Source organism: Falco peregrinus, chromosome 5, assembly GCF_023634155.1.
Source record: "Falco peregrinus isolate bFalPer1 chromosome 5, bFalPer1.pri, whole genome shotgun sequence".
NCBI classification, from domain to species: domain Eukaryota; kingdom Metazoa; phylum Chordata; class Aves; order Falconiformes; family Falconidae; genus Falco; species Falco peregrinus.
This window is the reverse complement of record NC_073725.1, coordinates 74,285,399-74,306,698: the sequence shown is the minus strand read 5'-3', so window position 1 is coordinate 74,306,698 and position 21,300 is coordinate 74,285,399. Positions and strand designations below refer to the sequence as shown.

At 36.9% G+C, this 21,300-nt stretch overlaps 1 protein-coding gene across 1 annotated transcript in view; it reads left to right on the top strand.

Moving 5' to 3' along the window:
• RBFOX1 (RNA binding fox-1 homolog 1) overlaps positions 1-21,300 on the top strand; it is a 917,418-nt gene that overhangs the window by 860,735 nt on the left and 35,383 nt on the right. The window contains 3 exon segments of the mRNA XM_055806591.1: positions 6,518-6,621; positions 6,623-6,651; positions 16,256-16,295. Of these exon segments, the coding sequence (XP_055662566.1) occupies positions 6,518-6,621; positions 6,623-6,651; positions 16,256-16,295 (173 nt within the window).

Sequence of the window (21,300 nt, the reverse complement as noted above, 5' to 3'; positions counted from 1 at the left end):
ACTAGATCCAGGGATAATCATCTCACAAAAGTGACAAGTGAAAAAATGTGTTTTCAGCTTACTGTTTTTAAACATTGTGAATTTTCTTCAGATTTTTTTTTACCCTGAAATTTTAGGAATTCATATATATATATGTGTGTGTGTGTGTGTTTAAATAAAATTTAGAAGTGTTTCTATGTTAAAATCTGTAGTAACAGTGCTAAAATTTTACTTGCACTGTACTTTGGACTGTGTGTTTAAATGCAAAGGTCTACATGCATCCTCTTTTAACACAGTTGTTGTATATGGGGATAAATTTCTGGTTCTGTTCCTGAAATCTCAGACAGTATCATTTAGATTATTCTGCTTAGCCTTTCTCAGCATGTTACCTGTTATATCTCTTCATTTTTAATTTGTTGTCCAGCACTTCTGAAGTGTTTTCCCAGCAGGGATCCTCCTGAACTATGGGAATAGTGTAAACGCGTCTTCCACAGTTAAACTATGCTGCAGTAAATTAACTACAGACTGATTCAAACATGACGTAACATTAAAATTCTTCACCATAAAGCATTTGGAAACTCTTGATGGTAGATGACCTGCTAGTTCGTGCAAAGAAGGTGAGATTAGAAGTGATGAGGGGTGGATTCTTTCATCCATTTTGATGGCATACCTTTCCTGAGGCATATGGCGCACTCATACAAATTCAAACCACAGCACAAATGCAAAGAATAATTGCCCATTAAAATGGCTGTATATTTTTATGGCTTTGATACAAAATCTGCCCCCTGTTGTTTTTTGCATCTGCTACTCTTCCATCTATCCCAAAGCTTTAAAACTTTAATACACAGTGTATAACCCTTAAATATTTTTTTACCATGTTAAATTCCTCCTTTTGGGAACTCAAGCTTTGTCATTGTTCCTTCACAATCTTTGATTTCCAAGGAGTATGTTTAGATATGGTGCCTAGAAAGTGCACCTATCTCTAATGTTCGTTTAATAAAAGATGAATAAAACCAATGCTTAAATTACATCTTTGGGGAGAAATTAAGATTTAATTAAATTTCATCTGTGAAGACAAAGATTACGTTCCTCTTCTCTTCCTCATGCTCCTATTTGTTTTCTATATAAAATCATTAGTTACCTAAATAGTTACCTAAGTTGTATTGATATGCTAACATGAATCCATCTAATTCCAAAGGCCTTTTTATTTGCTTAAATGTTGCAAATTGCTGACCAGATTTCATGTTTGAGACCTAAACTGAAGTTTGATGAAGGAGATACCCTGACAGTGTTTCTATATTTACGAAGTGTATCCAGAAGAGAGAATGCCTTGGACAATATTTATTGTAATAATACATTTATTTGAAATTTTATCCTCTTAAATATAAAAATAGAACAAATAAGTTTAAAGAAGGAATCTTAGCAACATAATGTTCCTAAAAAGTCTTCATTTAGGCTGTAGTACAAGATGATTTGTATGTTTTGGGGTAATTATATTAAGCAAAGCCAAGCACTTCCACAGCATATTGTTTTCATTCTTCTTTTTTAATTCGAAAAAGTAAAAGTGCAGTCTATAGGAACTGACTTTTTGTTGTTGCCGTTTTAGTCTTATTCATATTTGAATAGCTGAATGAATAACTATAGAACTGATGGGGCTATTAGATGAGAACGTAAATTGTTTCCTTGGCTTGATATTTAATTATATATAATTCTTAGAAAAGTCTTTGTTTTTTAACCTTGTATTATCACCTTATATCATCAATGTGTAGTTGGAGAAATCTGCCTTTTCTCTATCATGGATCAGAAGAATTACTTTGGCATCAAATTACTTTGATAAATTTAAGGTACTTTTGCGTAGAAATGGACTCATGCTTCCCTGCTGAGAGTCAAACACATTTTCAGCCCCTTGCAACAGCATTTTCACTGTCTGAGTTTCATCAGTTTGGCACAGAGGCACTAAGGAAGGTTGACCTACAAACTGTAAGTCATTAAAATCTTTACCCCTTCTGGCTTATATATTCATTACTTTTGGGGCTGGTTAATAGCATTTAATGCTTCCTGATGGGAGAGCCCTTTTCATAAAATTCTTTTTATGAAGTCCATTCTTCAGTTGTGTTCTAATGCTGCCACTTCTGCTGCTTATTTTGGGGTGAGGATATTAAAAAGTTGGTATCAAAATAAATTCTGTGGTTATTACGCATTCCTAACCATCTGATTTGTCAGCTGGGCTGAAGTAGCATAATTATTTTTTTATGAACTCAAATCTAGGGTGACGTGATCTTGTTGATTATTTTACTTCTAATTGTAATCTTTAATATTATTACCTGGAAATAGGAGCAATTTGGGGGGTGGGGTGGTGGATATAAGTCTGTTACATATAAACTCTACAGTTAGACCTCATAAGGCTTTGCAATGCCACTCTCAGTTCCTTATTTCTTCAGGCTTAGTTTCCATCATGTTTTATCCTCTTCCTGACAGAACTCCAGATCATTGCTCTACCTTCCATTAATTGCTTCTACAAGCTTTTTTAGAGGTTTGCTTTACTCTAGTCATTTTATGCTTAATGATTTTATTGAGGTGACAATGCAAGGCAAGCATAGCAAAACCATTACATTACTTCAGGCTTTTCATTTTAACACATCCTTTGTGTTGCTGATCCTTTGAAAATGGTAGAAATTGGTGTCTTCACTCAGGGTCTTCACTCCTGTGAGTGCTGAGCCTCCATTTCTGATGGGCTAAGTAACTTCTCCTGTGAACTCCATCTTCTAGCCTTTTTCCTCCTCTTTGATAAGAGAAAGCCTTGTTTCTCCTAAAAATGTAATATTTTTAAAAAAATATATTTTGTGTTCTTTTTTACTCATTCATTGATGGAGGCACTCTGCTTTTGCAGTGACATTTCTTTTAGAGAACGATTCACTGTCAAAGATTGAAGGTCAGTGGCCCTACTTGTAATTCTTTCCAAGCTGTGAAATGCGAAATGAAGAACAAAGAGTGTTTAGGATAAATGCTCACTTATTGCAAAATATGTATTTTAATATGCCTGTGTGAAAGCTGGATTGAATGGTACAATTCAGGGAAAAAAAAATGCTCACAAACCACAGTAGGAGTTCATGCTTTCACAGAGGTATGGCCTCAGTGTACAGCTTCTGCACAGTTCCAGTTGGTTTTCATTAGAGCTACATTTATTTTTATCTTCTGAAAATTTGTCACAGGTTGAGTGTTTCGCTGAAAGAAGACAACCGCTTTAAATACTGCTAAACACGGATGTTAATTACAAAGTATTCATTGCTGAAAGAGACCTTAGAGCAGGATTTCCAGACCATGTATTGCAAGCCCACAACATGGTTAGATACCTTACATTGCTTGGGCTTGCATGTTTTGAATTGGATTGGGGTTTTTTACTGCTGCTTCTGTTTTCCTTGTGGAAGTGTGTTTTCTGTCAGTGTATAGAGAACTACAGATGCACATGTAAGTGAAGGACTTGTTCAAACTGCTTAAAGGTTGTAAGACTTCATTATTTTTTTGTCAGTGCCTTTTAGGTCAGAGAAATTTCTTTTAATCTTGGCAGTTTAAGCATTGCCCTAAAAAACTACAGGTTTGGTTTTGTGGGTTTTCTGAAGCTAGCTACAGAATACCAGCCTTCAGGTTTATCTTTTAAGATATCCACCATTTCATTTACCAGTTTTTCCTGGCCAGACCCTCAAGTCCATTTTTTCCCAGTTGCTTAAGCAAACTCTTCTCTGCATGTTTTGTTGGGTTTATTTCTTTTTTATTTATTTATTTTAGTTTGTTGTTTGGTGGGTTTTTTTCAAAGGGATGAATTAACTCTCAAATTATTGGTGAAACTTACTTCTAGAAATGACTACCTCCTAGATGGAAAGGAGTAATTTTTCTAATGGGAGTACACTGCAGCAAAACATTACCCTTATAACAATAAAAATCGCACTGGATTAGATTAGTTCTCCATCTAGTCTAATACCCTGCATTTGGAAAGAAGCAAAAGCTGGATGCCTAAAGAAAACTTGGCGCTAGTGCGTAGGTGTATAGCTCTTTGAACATTCTGTTAGCTTTCTATAATTTGGAGTGATTTTTGTAAACCAGATGTGATGTCTTTGTGCTGTTTCTCTGCAGTGAAACTGTTCATCCTTTTCAATCATACAAACTCTTAAACTTTTACATCCATAACACCCGGTGGCAGAAGGTTCTGTGGCAGCTTAACTGGAGATTGCGTGAAGTGCCACCTTTTCCCATATTTTCTCCACTATTCATGAATGTGGAGCTTTGTCATAGCTCCCACAGTCACCTCCTTTCCACGCTGAAGAGCGCCAGTCCACATCAGTGTTTCTCTTAGAGAAGTAACAGACGTAATTAAGTGACCACTTAAAACGTAGTTGTGCCCATCACCTGATTTAAGCCAAGGTAGGCAGTCTCCAGCATGTGGCATGCACAGACGCATTCTCTAAGGGACAGAAGTGAACAATGACACTAATGTCCAACCCTCACATTTTTCTCAGGTATTGTTAGCTTCCATCCATGAAATTGTATTAGAGCGTTGCACCTTTTCTTTATTTGTAAGTGGACTGTCTCCCCATGCTGAGGAACTACAGTACAGACTGTACGGTTTTTTTCTATAATGTTTGCTTATATCTTCAGTCCACTGAAAATTATCTTTTACATTTTTGTGTGCACTGTACTAATTTTTATGCAAGACTGTTTACATGGAAAGGAAAAGGACAAAAGCTCCTTGGTTTGTGCAGTAGGTCATGATTCTAGCACTACTGTATTTATACTATTCAATATTTAATGTTGTTGCATATGCAAGAGTAATTAGAGCATCTAAAAATACATGTTCGTTTTACTCCAAAAAAATGCTTTCCATGACACTATTTCTGGAAGGCTTCTTAAATGCAGTTGGTTGCAAAGTTATCAGTAGTATATTGAGTTCTGTAAGCTCATCGTTCTGCTTCTGACACATGTTCTTTTTACAGAAAGGGGAATAAAAATATGGTATTTACACTTTTTAAGAGACTGTTTTAATTTATTTGTATTGCCATAAGGTTGTTTTATGTTCTATCAGAGATGTATAAATCTTTGCAGAATTACTGTGTAACCTTGTTGTCAGTGAGAAGGAGCTAGCAAAGCCCCAAAGCCGCAGTAGTAAGGCAATAATGGAGAACTCACCATAATTACATTATTTTCCTTCATATGTTCAGCCAGCAATGTCTACAAGTTGTGAATTTTTCATTTTATTTTCAAATTCAAGGCTTCTTTTTAAATTTAATGATAAAAGAGATGAAAGACAAATGTGAATTGAAATCAATTGATATTTCAGACTTGAAAAACTTATTGTTTTATACAACATTACTTCTATTTGCTTGCTTCTTATTTGGGCTTTGCTAAGCAATATTTATTTCTTTTATCTCTTTATTTACATACTGAAAAAAATTCAACACATGGAAGCACAGCTAAAGTAATCTGAGTGCGAACAGGGCTGGATTTGATTTTCTCTGTCTCACTGATGAATTAATTCAAAAAATACCTGTTCTAACATTGCCCAGCAATATATGTACGAAGAAAAAATGAAGTAATGAAGTATTGGTTAAAGAAATGGCAGAGAAAGTAAAATGGAAAGTTCAGGCGGTTATTTTCAAATTAAATAGTTTATGAAAAGATGTTTTACAGATATTTTACAGAAAGAAAACCCTCTAGGTAGCACTGTATTGCTGTTCAATTTCTGATTAAAATATTTTAACTTTCATATGGAATGGTAATTAATGTTTACACTTAGTTGTAATGACAATATAAAAATGTCTGAGTTAATTTCTTTGCTATATGTCTGAATTGTTTATATTGGGTCTGAATATTATCTGAATTTAGATAGATATTTCCAAACTATGCGGCTCTTGCCTTTGGAATAAGGGGTACTGTTATGAACGAGGTACACCCCCAAAATCTGGGAAAGCTCTTGCTCTGTGTTTCTTTCCCCTGGGAGGCAATTAAGACCCAGTTAATTATCAACTTTTAGCAAAAAACAAAGCTCCGTTTGATTGGTGAAATGTCTGGATCATTTATTTGACTGGAGGTCACCTGATCTAATGCCTTACCTCTCCTTGGAGCAGGGCTGACTTTTGAAGGTAGATACAGGAATGCACTGGAAATGCCTCTGGCATTATAAATTTGAGCCTGAACTGCGTGACTGGACCTTGGGAGCCTCCTGTTATCTTCTCAGGCAGGCGATGGTTGTTTTAATAGCATCCTCCAGCAGAATTAGAGCCACCTATGATACCACTGCTGTCTAAAATTTCCAGTGTGCCGTCTCATGTTTGCACACAAAGATTTTGTGTAAAAAGGTGAGGCCTCTGGTTAAAAGTCTGACAGTTACTCATGTGTGACTCCCTCATGCAGTTCCACGCAAGCTCTGACATAAGCATAGACATGCTGCTATGTTACTTACCTCTGGTTTAAAACACTAGATCAACCTGGATATTTTACATTCATTCGTTTTGGGTTTTTTTGTGTTTTTTTTTTTAATTCACAGTGCCAGGATTTCCCTACCCGGCTGCAACTGCAGCGGCTGCTTACAGAGGTGCACATCTAAGAGGCCGAGGGCGCACGGTATACAACACGTTCCGTGCAGCAGCACCCCCCCCCTCCGATTCCAGCCTACGGCGGGTAAGATCAGCCTCTTTTACCTGTTAGCATGAACCTCCCAAGGCTGGAAACTCCGTGCAGCTGCGGTGCATGTGGGTGGTGCCTCGCCGCAGAAGCCGGCATGGTGTGTAACCAGTCCCCAGGCTGGAAGTGGTGCACCTTGCACGGAGGGTTGAAAAATGACTGTAATTTGTACTGCCATGGTTGGTGGCCTTAAGCACTTCAGATGTCACATATTGTTATGTAAATGCTCTTAGAAACTGAATGTTTGGGAACAGAGAAACTGTTTCAGCTAAAGATATATATTTGATGATTGCAAACATCTGGTTATTAAGGAGGTTGGATCAAGTTACCTTCTTTTTCTTCAAATCATCCACTGAGCGTTGTCTCTGGTCCTGAAGGCTTAGTCATGTTTGGTTGGGTTGGGTTTTTTTATTATTTTATTGCTGTTTGTTTAGTTTTTCTAGTCGATGTTTTTACTGTGATAGAAATCTGGGGTGCTTCTCTCAGGGCCGTGTATTTTCAGTACACTTACTTAAATAATACCTTAAGATTTCACTGTCAGTGACCTACATTTACTAAAACCAAGAAGTAAACTAAGGAACAAAGGATGAAAAATCATGGTAATAATTTCTAGAAACTCAATAATTTTCTGTTACCTCAGAAGATTTTTTTAAGGTATGTTTTTGAGGGAAGGAAGGAAGAAACAAATTATCCTGTAGTTCTGTAAATGGTGACATGGGTTTTATAAGCTGCATATGGTCTTTAAAAGCACAAACATTGTCAAAAGATTTTGATATTAAGAATTGGGGAAGTCTGGAAGATTTGAGAACTTTCCAGATCCCAGGCCGGAATAGTATTTTGTAATAAAACCTGGAGGTAGATATGCCACTGTCTCTCTGTAAAGCAACCAGATCTTTGTGAGGAAGGGTCAGGAAGGGTTTGCAAAGCCTTTGAGTGAAGGTGACCTCTGTCTGTCCCCCAAAACCCTGCCGGGCAGCTCGCCTGCACCCGCGGTGGGCACCCCCAGTAAGGCAGCACAGGACCCTGTCCTCCTCCCTTACCATAGGAGATGGGTGCCCTTCACTAGTTCCCTCAGTTTCTCCTGAAGCCTTTGTTGTGTTAAGCCAAAAGACATGTCTTTCTCTAGACAGGGTTGCTAATCCGAGCAGTCAGCCATTGAACTAAATTTCCAGGGATATTTGAGACAGGCACTTTGATGATTCCTTCACATTGGGCAGTGATCACTGTTTAATAAACAGAGAAATAAGATGTTCCAAAAATGGATAGAAAAACAATGACACAGAATCGGGTTATTTTCTAAAAGTGTCTTCTGTTTTGGAAGTGCCTTTTGTAGTTTAATAAGCAAAATAAAATTAATACTAAAATTAAATTAATACTAATTTAATAAGCAAAAGAGTCTCGCCACTGCTGGGGAAAGGCACCATGATTTTGGAAGGTTGCCTGAGTGACCCTTGGACAAGGATGGTGTCCCACCAAGGTTATTCTACTGTTGCCCAGACTTCCATTTAGGGTTAGTCCAGGTGTTTGTAGATGGCAACAACGGGGACAAGTTTAGAGTGCCCTGCAGGAGCTGCTTTCAATCTGAGCATCTCAGCTACAAGATGGATACTGCATCTAAAGAAAGTGGACTCTTCCCATCTCTACTTAGCTTTAAAAGAAGTTCTTAAGTTGAACATAGAGTGCAATATGTAGCGAGATAACAACATGGGTTGCTACCAGTTTCCTGATGTGATGAACATAATATCTTAGTTTAATACAAAGTCATAAAGTTATATAAGAAAATACATACCAGCTGTGTGTGATACAGTTTTTGAATTGGACAATGCTGTTGTTGTTAGTATATGCAAAATGAGTAAATACTTCCAGACCAGTAAGTAACTTAAACTTGCTTTAATTTAAGGGGCCACATGTGGGTGCTCTGTGTGTGTGTATATATGCGTGTTATATAAATTTTTATAGTTTAGTTAGTACAGTGACTCAGCAGGAAGAATTAAACTTCCAAGTGTAATACATATATATTTTCAAGTAATTGTACTTAATGCTTACTTTCAGCATCTTTAGGTAGTAAGTTAGGTGTATAAGCGTTGTGAGCTGCTGTTGTAAGTTAACGCAGAAGTTTTGCACTGCACTCAGGTTCAGCCATGTTTTGGAACTGGGTTCCAAGAGGGCAGCTCAGCACTCTTACCTTCTTCTGCAGGATGTTTTCATAGTTAGGTTGGACCGATCTCACCTATTACCTTCATGACACATCCCTAAAGCTGATCTCAGAGGGAGCCATGCATTGCATCATTAAGTGTCATCTTCTAATTGTTCCAATGGCTTCTGGCTGGCTGAGATTAACTCTTGGTAATCTCAGGCTCACCTCACCAGTCAGCCATGCTTTCTAACATCGTCTGACTCTGCAGAAGTTTTCAATTAATAAGCTTTGTCTTAATTTAGTTAGGTCTTAGTTCAGATATTAGTGAGGTTTAATTTTCTCCATCCACCTATGCTTTATTATAATGCACTGCTTTCCGATGCAAAACCCCCACGTTTCTAACTTTGCAATGCATGGATCAGTGCAGAGATAATACATACATCTGTTGCACTGATCCACAGTTGGATTAATAAAGCTTTATTCTGAAATAATTTCTTTGGCCTAGTGTATTAGATCTTGTGCTGGTAACTTCACTGGTACAATAGTATAACTTGTAATTTCTTTGCAATGCTTTGTTCTGTGCTCACCCGATATGTACTCTGAGCTATCAAAGAAGAAAAATGGAATTTTAATCAGAAAAAATCCTTAATCAATGAAAATAAATTATAAGAATGTGGTTTTCAGTCACAATGGGAGTAGGAGTCAGGGAAAATTACATAGATAATAAAGAGATCACAGGGAATGAATAAACTTACAGAAGGAAGCAAACAACTTGGAATATCATTTGTTGATAAGAAAAATGGAAAAAGCTTTGAATGCTATTTTGCAATTCATTTAGTGGCAATTTCTCATTTCTTACTCAAGGGAGGAGCCCAGCCTTACAGCTGAGAAAACAGTTTAATACTATAATACTTTAAATCATTTAAAAAAACAGAAAAAAGACATTTATTTTGTATAACAACAGATATAATTTTAATTATGAATTTACGTTAAATTCCAGCAATGTTTAGTTAGAAAAATATTACTTTTCTTTTTAAAAAAGAACATACAAGTAAGTGTAAAGTTGATGTTTGAAATTACTGTTTTAAATTTCTTTTATTTCATTAACCTTAGAGAGCTTATTACTGAACTGTAATACTTGATGTGAAATAATCTTCAGACTTGTTTATATTACAAAGTTTTGGAACTGAAACCAAATAATTTTGCTTTACATTTTGAAATCAGCTGTACAGCTAAGAACATGCTGCTTACTAGTGTTGATCTCAGCAGCACCGTCTCAGGACTCCCTGCTCCCTAACAGAAGCCTTCTTCCTCTTCATCTCCCTTGAATCTGTAGTGCTGCTTATTCACTGGTGTCCTTTTTGATACTATGAGCTTTCCTTAGAAGCTGTTTATCAGCAAAGTTAAGAAATGGCAACGAGTCCTGGGCTGTAAGGAAATCTGGATGGTCTTGTGGTCATTAGGCAAAATAAGTTAGTGTGGTGCATACGGAAAGCTGTATTCTGCTGTGCCTGGCAGCTGCTAGGAAACAGCAAGCATGCCACACCTGGCTAGCTCTGAGGAAAATTGTTGATCATAACCATATTTAAGGCCATTGTTTTCGTATAAATCAAAGAACAGCACACATGCTTTAAAATACCTCATTTAAAAATGAAATCTGTTTTCATGAGATATGTAGTGCTAATAATTAACAGATCCTTTACTTGCGAGTGAGGCATTTCACTAATTCTTTGTGATAGCATCTTGTTCATTAGCTCATGGAAAATACTTCATTTCTAGCATCTGTGGCGTCATTTCTAGTGCCTTGAAATATTAAATTGTGGAGCTCACTCATAACTTCATATGTGTAATTCGTTTACGTACCATAAAAACCTACTGAAACTGAAACAAGGGAGTGAAGTTTGCGTGAGACAACTGAATGCTGAAATTTAGAGTTTGGAGATCTCCATTGCATGGGGGGCCTCACATCAACACTGCGCTGCGGCAGAGAGTCAAGAGGTGGTTGTGCTGTGTATGGCATGAGTGCACGGCAATCAGAGCCCGTCTGTGGGGGAGGATGTAGCGCTGGAGCTATGGGATACTGCCTGCTGGTCTCGGGGGGCTCTCCGGGAACTTCACAGCAAGACTGGTGGCTTGGTTGAGGAGCAAGGTAGTTACTATTTTAAGCAGACTAAATTCCTTTCTTACCTCCTTTCTTGGGACAGCTGCCCTGTGGAATGATTCAGGTTTGCTGCTTCTTTCAGCTTTCCTGTGGGCTTCTTTTTGGGTGCTACATAGCATTTTGAATAAAATAATTTTAAAACTATTAAAAAAAAAAAAGGATAACGATGAAAAAGCAACGTTTTCATGACTTGACCTCTGTCTTTCTAGAATTATCTATTTTATTGACAAAGTGCCTACTAATGGTGTAAGAAATGTCCTAATAACGCAGAAGCTCCCAGCAAAGGTACTCTTATGACAGATTTCTGGATGCAGTGACCAGTACTGAACATTGCCAAAAGAAAGGGGAAAGAAGCAGGTTTTGTTCTCGTTGGCAAACTACCGAAAACAGGTGATCCGATTTTGATACCTGTAATACCTTGTGAACTGTGCAGCAGCGAGTACCTCAGCATTCTTGAAAACTATTTGCCACATAGTAAAGCATCATGAATATGATGCTTCATCTTTATATCACTATCAAGAAAAGCCAGTGTACTGCTAGTACAGCAGATAGTAGTAGTAGATAGTAGTATTAGTAAAACTAATGAGGAGTCCTTCTATTCCAGCATCGTTTGCCTCAAGTTCTTCACAAGTCTATTCTGTGATAACTTTATCTTCACATTTTCCCTCTGCTCCTTCGAGTTCTGAGGAAGCTAACAGAATTAGCTTTCAGTCTGCATCTCCACTTCTGGTGTCTTTCCTGAGAAAAGAGGGCATATCAATATGTTTTTTTCTGTTGGAAAATAGTAATATTGAAAAAAAATAATAATCAACTAGCACCCAATCCCAAATAAAATTGTGAAGCTGGGGGGGGTGGGCGGGGAGTGGAGGAGAAGTAACAAAGACTATTTAGAAACTGTTTCCCTTTGTTAAAACAAATGTTTTAGTGTGACATTCTAACTGATTCAAAATGAAAGAGAAGCAGCTGTATTTTCCAACACCTTATTCTGAATTCAGGAAAGAAGGTTAATTAATATAAGCTACTACATCTGCTACATTGGTTATGTTTTTTTCAGTCCATTTGTTTGGGCTCACAGAAACTTCCTCTTCCTTTGGACTCCGTGCATTGTATATATGTGCAGTTGTTAGAACAAAAAAATGTGTTTTGCCAGCAAGTAGTGATTTATGTCTTCCAGCTTTGCTCTCTGCAGCAGTGCCTTCATTTAATTTCCCAAAGCGGATAATATAACTTGTTCATGGCAGAAAACGTTAAAACCAGAAAAACAAGAACCTGGAATTAGAGAATATTCTAAAAAGTTGAAACAGCCTCATGCAAGACTGTCAATTCTATATTTACAACAATGAAAACTGTAATTCTTAGAGTGCTGTAAGGTGTTACTTTAATTCTCAGTCTTTTCCTTGGTTTATTTTAAATAAGGTTGTAGTTGCATCTCTACTGTTACTTGTTTCATGAAGGCTTCATATAAAATGTGATTTCCAAGACCAAAAATGGGAAAATATGTGTAGGAGGGTGAAGGCGACCCTACCAGCAATCAGAAAACAGAACTTTTGTCCCTCGGGTGCTTTTTCTTAGTTGTGATGGAGGGGAAATAGGGAACTATAACCATGATTCCTATTGGAATGAATGAAATCGTGATTGTAATGCCCATTTGTTACACTGAATCAATCACTCCATGCTCTTAATCTCCCTTAGGTTATTTATGTTAACTTGTGCAGATTATTTGTATGGCTGAGGGCCATATATATACTGAGCTGCTATGAAGTTACTGAACTAATGTTTGTGCAGTCGAGAACTGTCTTCTTATGTCATTGATAGATTATTCAACCCAATCCTTTTGAAATATGAGGATAGAAAAATTAAAATGAAGACAGATGTAGTCCTCCCGGGATATTATAAAGGTGGAATCTAAGCTAGTAAAGAGTTTGTCTTTAATATAGTTAGAAAAATTATTATAAGTCACAGACTAAAGTAAAGCAGCTAAAATCATGCAAAGCAGATGTATAATAGTTGGTGAGAAAACAGTTTCATCTTTTACAGAAAAATAATTTCAGGAAATGATTGCCACATACAATGTTATTTAGATGCACATTTTCTTATTAAATCATGATTTTTCTCTTCTCTGAGTTTTCCTTAGCACAATAAAACCATGAAATATAACTGAATAAATCCCCTAAATTTGTTGTTCTTATTTTAATCGCTCCAGGTAGTGTATTAACATATCACCCATTCCTGGGTGAAGTAATTCAGATTTCAGTAGCATGGCTATTTCCAGACTCTGTGTTGGTTTACTGGGAACTCAAGATTTATCTGTGTGCCAAGACAATTTTTCGAAAATAAAGTGTAGAAGGAGCTGTGGTGAGATGGGTCCCTGTGTGATGCGTTCAGTCTCTTGCCATGCTTGAGACTTATCATCTGTTTTCTGCCTACGGCTTCAGAGGGAGAAAAGGGGATGATAAGCCATGCAAATTACCCTTTGGAGAATTATATACTAAAGGAAAGAAAAGCAGAAGAGCAAAATATGGTGTTTTACAAGTTGCCCTTCTGATGAACGGTGTGGTTAGAAAATACATTTGACTCCACTGGTTGGAGTCAATCACAGGAGTCATAAATGACAAGGACAGTGAATAGAGAAAATATTAGCTGAAAAGTCTGTGAAAGTCTGAATAGTTACTTTTCCTCAAACTTCAAAAGAAGCAGAAGGTTTTATATTTAATAGCACTATCATACTACAAGACGATATGGAGGAAATAAGATACGATCGGCTGATACCTTTTCATAGTGCCTGTCCTGCTTGGGAGCGCTAGGCTCGTTTGCTGATTCTGCCACTTCATTTTAATACGAAACATGTTTAATGACGGAGTCATGCGCTGATGTCTCATTTTAGTGTCGAGTACTTCCTTCAGTATATTATTGATCAAGTGGTTGCATATTTAGCATTCCATATCAGTTTCTGCCTGTAAGTGGCTGAGCATTGTATGTAAGAGGAAGGTGCAGGTGAGCAGTGGTGCCCACCCGGGGTGACAGCCAGGCCGGAACCATCAGCCCTGCTTCGTCTTCCGACATCACTGTAGAGCCACAGGTCACCAACAAGAGGTCCCCTTTCTGACAATTACTCTCTCAAAGCTTTGTTTTCCGCATAGCAGCGTTTAACAGCAGTGGCAAGTAGTGTGTTTTAATACACTGCAGCGGGCTGACCTTGGCTGGCTGCCCGACCCTCACCCAGCTGCCCTCTTATTCCTCCTCCTCAAGAATACAGCGGGAGGAAGAATGATCAAAAAGCTCTTCAGTTGAGATTAAGACAGGGAGATAGCTTACCAGTTACCATTGTGGGTGAAACAGGCTGGACTTGAAAATTAATTTATTTGTTGCCTATTAAAATGCAGTTGGATGACTAGAAACAAAGACAGAGCCTAAAGCACCTTCCCCTGCTCCCTACCCCTTCTTCCCAGGCTCAACTTCACTCCTTCATTCCCAGCTCCTCCACCTCTTCCCAGTTGGAGTGGTGCAGGGTATGAGGAACCGAGGGTTGTGGTTGCAGGGCCTCCATCTTTAGTGAACTTTGTATATCATCTCGTAAAATGCCCTCCATGTTGTTCATGATTGTGTACTTCTACCTCCCGGTCATGTGGAACATTTTATTTCTTACATGCAAATGGGTATAAGAAAAACATGTAATGTTTTAGAATAATCAGAATAGCAAAGCCAAACCAAATTACAGTACAATGTATTCACAGCAAGCTCTCTGAAAGCTACCGGTGTACACCAGGTTTGGCATATTTTGCTCTGCAGACATAATAAATAGAAAAATACAAAAGTAAAGGTCTGACCTTACTGTTGCAAATGGCAGACACTCTGATTTAAGTGGAGCTGAATTTTCACACATTATCATTCCATAGCGAACTTTTGTTATCAGTGTGGTTTCCATGCATGTAGTCATACTTAGTTTTTCTCAACTGATTCTTAGACACATACCAGCTCAGCCCTGTGGGTTTTGGTCATTGACCTCAATAGTCATGTTATACTTCTGACATGAAAATTCTAGTTGGAATTGCAAAACATCGTAGGCTGGCAACTTGGTAATAACTATTACCCAGATAATAGTGTTCTAAATTGAAAATATTGTGGTAAAAAACCCTGTTGTGTCCTCTCGTATTTAACTCTTGATTCTGGTATTGGAAATACTCATTTTAAGTTGCAGAACTGCCAAATGAATGTAAAATTCCAGGATGTAGATAATGTGTGTAGTTGGTAGGCTGCCGTTGTATACTTCCAGTTTTATTTTGTGTAATCATTTAAACCATCTTTGTCATACTGTGTCATTTAGAATCTAGGTTTTTAGAATTAGGTTTAGAATCTAAAATTTGAGCTATTTACACTGATGATTTGTCTTAGCTGAAATGCAGCAGTCTGCATTTAAATGGCACCTGCAGTTTATTGCAGGCAAACTTTAAACAGCAATATAAAAATACTATATCTTTTTCAGATGAGAAGTAGTAGTGTATTCAACCAAAACTGCAGGGGAGCTCAGAACCATTGGCATGTTTGCAAAAGTTGTGAAATGATAAAGTGAGAAAGGTTAATACTTTTTTTTTTTCTTTTTATAAGAATAACACCATGGCATTCTTAGCAGACCTGTTGTCACTATTGGACATGTGTATCAAGCCAACAGTGCAGTACCTATGAATACTCTCATCTCTGTGTACATTTAGGTATGGAGGTTTGACCCAATGGGTAGAATACCACCAGTATAATTATTTCACACATTCCTCTCACCATACAAACTTATGCTGTGTATTGTTTTCCATCTAAGTAATGACAACTACTGCTTTGTTTCAGAGGGTTGATGTAATTGCAGGACAAGAAAGTAGTAATTCAATAGATAGCATTTTGTTAATGTATTGAAACTGATTGTAGGATTGGCCCACTGGAAAATTATATAGAAAAAAATTGCTGCCAATATGCGATTTCTTAAAAAAAACAAAACAAAACAAAACAAGAACAAAAACAAAACCAAAAACAAAACGAACCATACACACACCCTGCCCCGCAACCCTATCAAAAGTATTTTGCAATCCTGCCATGCTTTGCCTAGGCGTTTGGCATACTTTGTAAGATGTTGTATTCAGTACAGATTGACTTCTGATAATTACTGCCAACCTCCTTAACCAATGTGAAGAGTGCCTTCCTTCCCCCCTCCCTCTGTTCTTGTGACAAGACTAACCTCAGCTGTGCAGGGGTTGGTGGCATTTGCATGTGGAAATGCACTAATATGGATGTTTTTCTTTGTGTGTGCATCCTTGCAGTGTTGTATACCAGGATGGATTTTATGGTGCAGACATTTATGTAAGTATTCATTGATGTGCATGCTGTCCTTGTACATTACCAGAGTCATTCTTTTTACAAGTTTGCTGCCTAGCTTGACTCTGTTTTGTCTATTTACCATCCCTTGCCTGTCAGAAAGAATTGAGAAGAATATCTCTCACATTGGAAGACCTTTCTGTTCATTACATCTATCATTGTTCAGTGGAGCTGAATTAACTCTTCAATCAAATGCTGAATGAATGCAAAAAGATGTGAAAAATGTGTGTGCGTGTGTGGAGGGGCGTCTCCCTTCAAAATGGAAGTTCAAAGAAAAAATGAAAACAAAGCAGAAACATTCTTCTGCAAATCCCCAAAAGCTAATTTTTAAAGATCAAGGCAAGCTGAGTCTTATTAATACCTGAAATATGAAAATACTTTATGGAGAGATAATAGATTTCCCAAATCCAGGCAACACTGGGTGTATGTAAGTGTGACGGTGATAGCAGAGCTTAGTTACATAGACAATACGTAGTCATATCTTAAATTACTGTAATTGGTGTAGACTTCCATCTGTTCTTTTAAAATCCACATATTTAAGTTTAAATGAAATGGGTAGAGACTGCTCATGACATAAGAAGTGGTTATATTTATTAGTAAAGTTTTATAGTCCTGGATCCATCATTACCTACGTACCTCATTCCTTTAAATAATATTTTTTTCAGTTTCTTACCAATATTGAGGTTTTTACTTTGAATGTATACATCAAGGCTACTTATGTCTGAGTATGCAGGAGGCTTCAGGTGGTTAAGGCTGATTTTCATTCTTTTAAAATAAGGAATTCTTATACCCTATGTGTAGATGTAAAATATTTCACTGAAACTCCAGTAATCCTTCACATTTGTTATTATTTCAATAAAGCAATCTGGTTATAAGTTATAGTTTCATCTTTATTTCACCAGGCAACTTTCTCTAGCCTGCTTGTACTTCTGTTGTACTGTCTCTGTTAACGTACAAAGAGACAGATGAGTTGGAATTGGTATGAATATTAACAATTCAATAGGTAGTGCTAGAAAACATTCCTTGTATTCATTATCAGCAATCTTTTAGAACTATTTCCAAGGAAAGAGATTTCTTCCCGTAAATTTTATCTAAAGAAGGAAAACAATTTGAATTTATGGAAGAAGTAGGTTTTGTTTTTCTGAAGGAGGTAGAAAGAGGATGACACTTATCTGAAAATTAATTTGTGTAGATTAAAAGGTATCTCTAAAATAAATTGGCATGGGTTAAAGTTCTCTCCCTATGTGCTTATGTACCTAGTGATGTTATCAGTCCCATATTGTTTGCAGCACATGAGAATCACCTGTTTGCCAAAGGCTTACTCAAGCGTAGTGTGCTGCTCTAATCTCACCTAAACACACGGCTGCTGGATTTTTGAGCAATGTAGGATGCATGGTACAGTGTGGAATTTCTTCAAGTGTGGTTTCCAATTTTCATATTTCTTCAAATTGTCAAAAGAATGTGACATCCATTTTGCTCAGTTTACCAACCCGAAAATCTGAAAGGCAACGAGACATCTTCCTTAGGGTTGCTTGATGTGATAGTATAGGTGAGAACTAAATGTTAATGTAACAGTTCGTAGTTTTGGAACCCTCTGCTGCTGAAAACCAGGAATATCTCTTTCGGTGATTGACAATATTCTTTTTAGGTGGCCTCACACCCTCTCACAGACTTTGAAAATTTTGTTTCCAAATTAAAAGTTATTTCAATGAAGAAGATAACAAATAAATTATTAATTTCTAGTGTATCCTCAGTTTTGTTGTCTGGAACAGTCACATGCATTAGAAGATAGAATAACTATACTGGTGCATTGGTTTTCACTCAGTTGCAGCCTTGTGTTTCTGATTACATTTCTTAGTTCTTTTAATGCAGCAGAATGTTTACTTTTACAGCAGTGAAGAGAATTAAAACACTCTTCTGGAAATTTGTTTCATTTTTTTTTTTTAATGTACAAAGCTTCTTATTTTATAATTCTTTTTTCTTCACATTTGTCCTTTCTTGCATCTAAAACATTTTGCAGGGGAGGGACAGAGAGAGAGAGAAAACTGGCATAAATCAAAAGAAACCTTACCATTCACAGTATATTAGTTCTTAGTGTATTAGTTTGCAACAGACCAAGTTATTTATTAAATCCCAATTGATTATGACATAGTTCTACTCAGCTTTTCATTTCACATGCAGAGCTGAAGCTTTGCGAAAGAACAGATGTTTAGTGAAAAAAAAAGGAGAAAAAAAATAAACAATATAGGTTTTAATAGCAGATTGGAAAGGAATCTTAAAAAGACCTCAGAAAGCAAACCTAAAGGTACACAGTGCTGAAAAGCCAGACCAAAAGTATGCATTAACATGTATATCAAAGTGGGTTTCATTCTGAAGTGATTACAGTGAGTACCAACAGTAATATGGACCATGTTAATCTTTTCATAATTAGCTATCAATATAACCTTTGATAGCTAGATTTTTTTAGACATGAAGGAGGAAAGACACAAAGCGAAAAAAGATAAAGTTGGGTAAAAACAGCAGAATGAACCAAGAGCAGCAAATAGCCAGAGTTGCTTAATACAAACCAGAGGAAGAGAAGAGCATAGGAATATAAAAATCAGTGGAAAGTAGTCTAAAATGAAAAATCAACATCCATGAGTTGATGTAATATAATACATTCTATATTTCATATAGTTCTATACGGAATGGAATAATGCTTCTGAAATAGCTGAGCTATTGAATTCCTTTTTAAATGTGCCTTTGAGTAGGAAAAATAAAGGCGATGATTAGGAAGAAAGGAAGACCTTTTAAAATTAAGTATTGATTCACTAAGAGAAAAAGTCATTAAAGGAGAATTAAGGTTGCCTGCCAGCAAATATAGAAGTTCCTAGATGAAGATTGACACCTGTGAAAATAAGAAAATACTCCCCACAAAACGAAGCAAAAATAGTAACAGACGCAGAAATATGCGGTTAGAATAATAGCTTTACACTATTGCTCTGCTTTATCCATTGTCATAAAGAATATTTTTAGAACGTGTCAGTCTTCAATCCACACCTAAATTGTGGGAAGGCAATGAAATACGAGTAACTTCCAAACTCTGTCATCACCAGCTTTGGATGTCCCTGGGTAATACAGTTCAGCCTTGCGCATTAGCCAGGCTTACTGCTCCCAGCACGATTGTCTCACCTGCTCTCAGGATTCTGGACCTGTGGTGCTGCAGCTGATGAGAGTCCTCGACAGCGTATGAGTACATAGGGTTAAGATTTGTTTTCTGAGCTGTCCGTCAAGAATAAGGCATACTTTTGTGATCAGGGGTATGGAACTAGATCATCAATAGCTAGTGTCATCACCTTTAGCTCAAAGGTATGGTAGTATTGAAGGTGGAGCATGTATGTATTTCCCAAGGAAAAAGCAGACACAGTTATCTAAGAACCATTCATATGCTACATAGAAGTCCCTCAATGCAATCAAATACCCAGAAGGTGCTGCTGCAACGTGAAAAGCAAGGATATGCAGTGAGCACTGAAGTCTTTCTTTTAAGTGCTAAAGATTTCTGTGTTTTGTAAATGGAAGGCTGTGCTGTGTCCTGTGAGTCCCAGAAATAGAACAAGAAGTGGAGAAAATATTTTTCCAAGGGCAAGAGAGTCCCTAGGGAGCAGTGGGTTGTTCCTCCTGGTGCTGTGTGTGCTGGAACACGTTGCCTTTTTCAAAAGTTTTGAAATCTGGTGCTAAAATGTCTTATTTGTGATATACATTCAAGAAAATGCTAGGTCAGTCCTTTGTGATTGTATTTGGTTGGAATTAATACGGGTGGTGTCAGTTTGGATACGTTACCAAGAGCTCTGAGGCAACAGATTTCTCTGGGGGTACAACACAGAAACAATGGGAACCTTTTGCACAGGCCTTTCCAGAAGCTGAGCCAGCACAAAGAGGTGGCGGAATTTTTTTATTTTTTTTTTTTTTTTTTTAATTCTCACAGTCAAAGTTTTACTCTGTGAGCTGAACAAAAACTTTAAACCTCAGTATCACATAAGAGATACTACTGCTTTCTGTGTTCTGCAGGGGCTCGGGTATAATTAATGCCATTTTAAATCTCACTCCTCTATTTGTAGCTAATCTGGCAGTTGTAATTCTCAGTGGTAGAGAAGGTTTTGAACTTTGACTAATTTGGGTTCACAAAAAACTTTGAGATCCTTGAGTGAAAGGAAGTAAAAATTGAGGAAAAATAATTCTCAGCGTTCACTTAGAATATTAAATATGTTAGAAATGGGAAAAAACTACCAAAAAAACCCCCACCCTATCATTTAGAGTAATTTAGTTTATCTGTATCTACAACAGATGCTGTCAGTACTTTTGAGATCAAGATTAAAAAAAAAGTAATTTAGGTATTTTAGGAAGAGTTTCACACAGGTATATATGTTTTGTAATCTATAGATGTGCATTTGTATAACTTTTTTGGGGAAATTATTTTTACTACAGATGGACTACTTAAAAATTCAGATGCATTTGATTTTCTGTTCATTTCCATTTTATCCTATCCTATCTAAAATTTCTGTGATTTCTTTCTAAAATTGATTAATATTTCTCTGTAACAATTGGCCACTGATCTTTGACATATCCCACTGCTCTTCTTCAATTTGCCTGAGCCACGGAGATGTATAAAACATTGAAAGGAAAATTGTAATGAATGGCTCTGGGGAATTTGTCTGAATTCCTTCCTTTAAATCTTTCTTTCCAGCCTTCATTCCTGACTCATTCAAATCATTACATTTCTGTTTCTTTATAGAGCAGTATTGCAAGAGCCTGTGTATGGCAATAAGTTACTACAGGTATGACATACTGACTGATAGGAAAAATTCATTAAGCTGGATGTAGACTCTTGTAAAATCATACTAATTCTCAGATAATTATGTGAGAAAATGGATTCTGTGTGTATGAATGATAGGAATAGTCCACCAATTGCATTTTATTTTCCTGATTCTATCACAAAACCACAAATATTCTT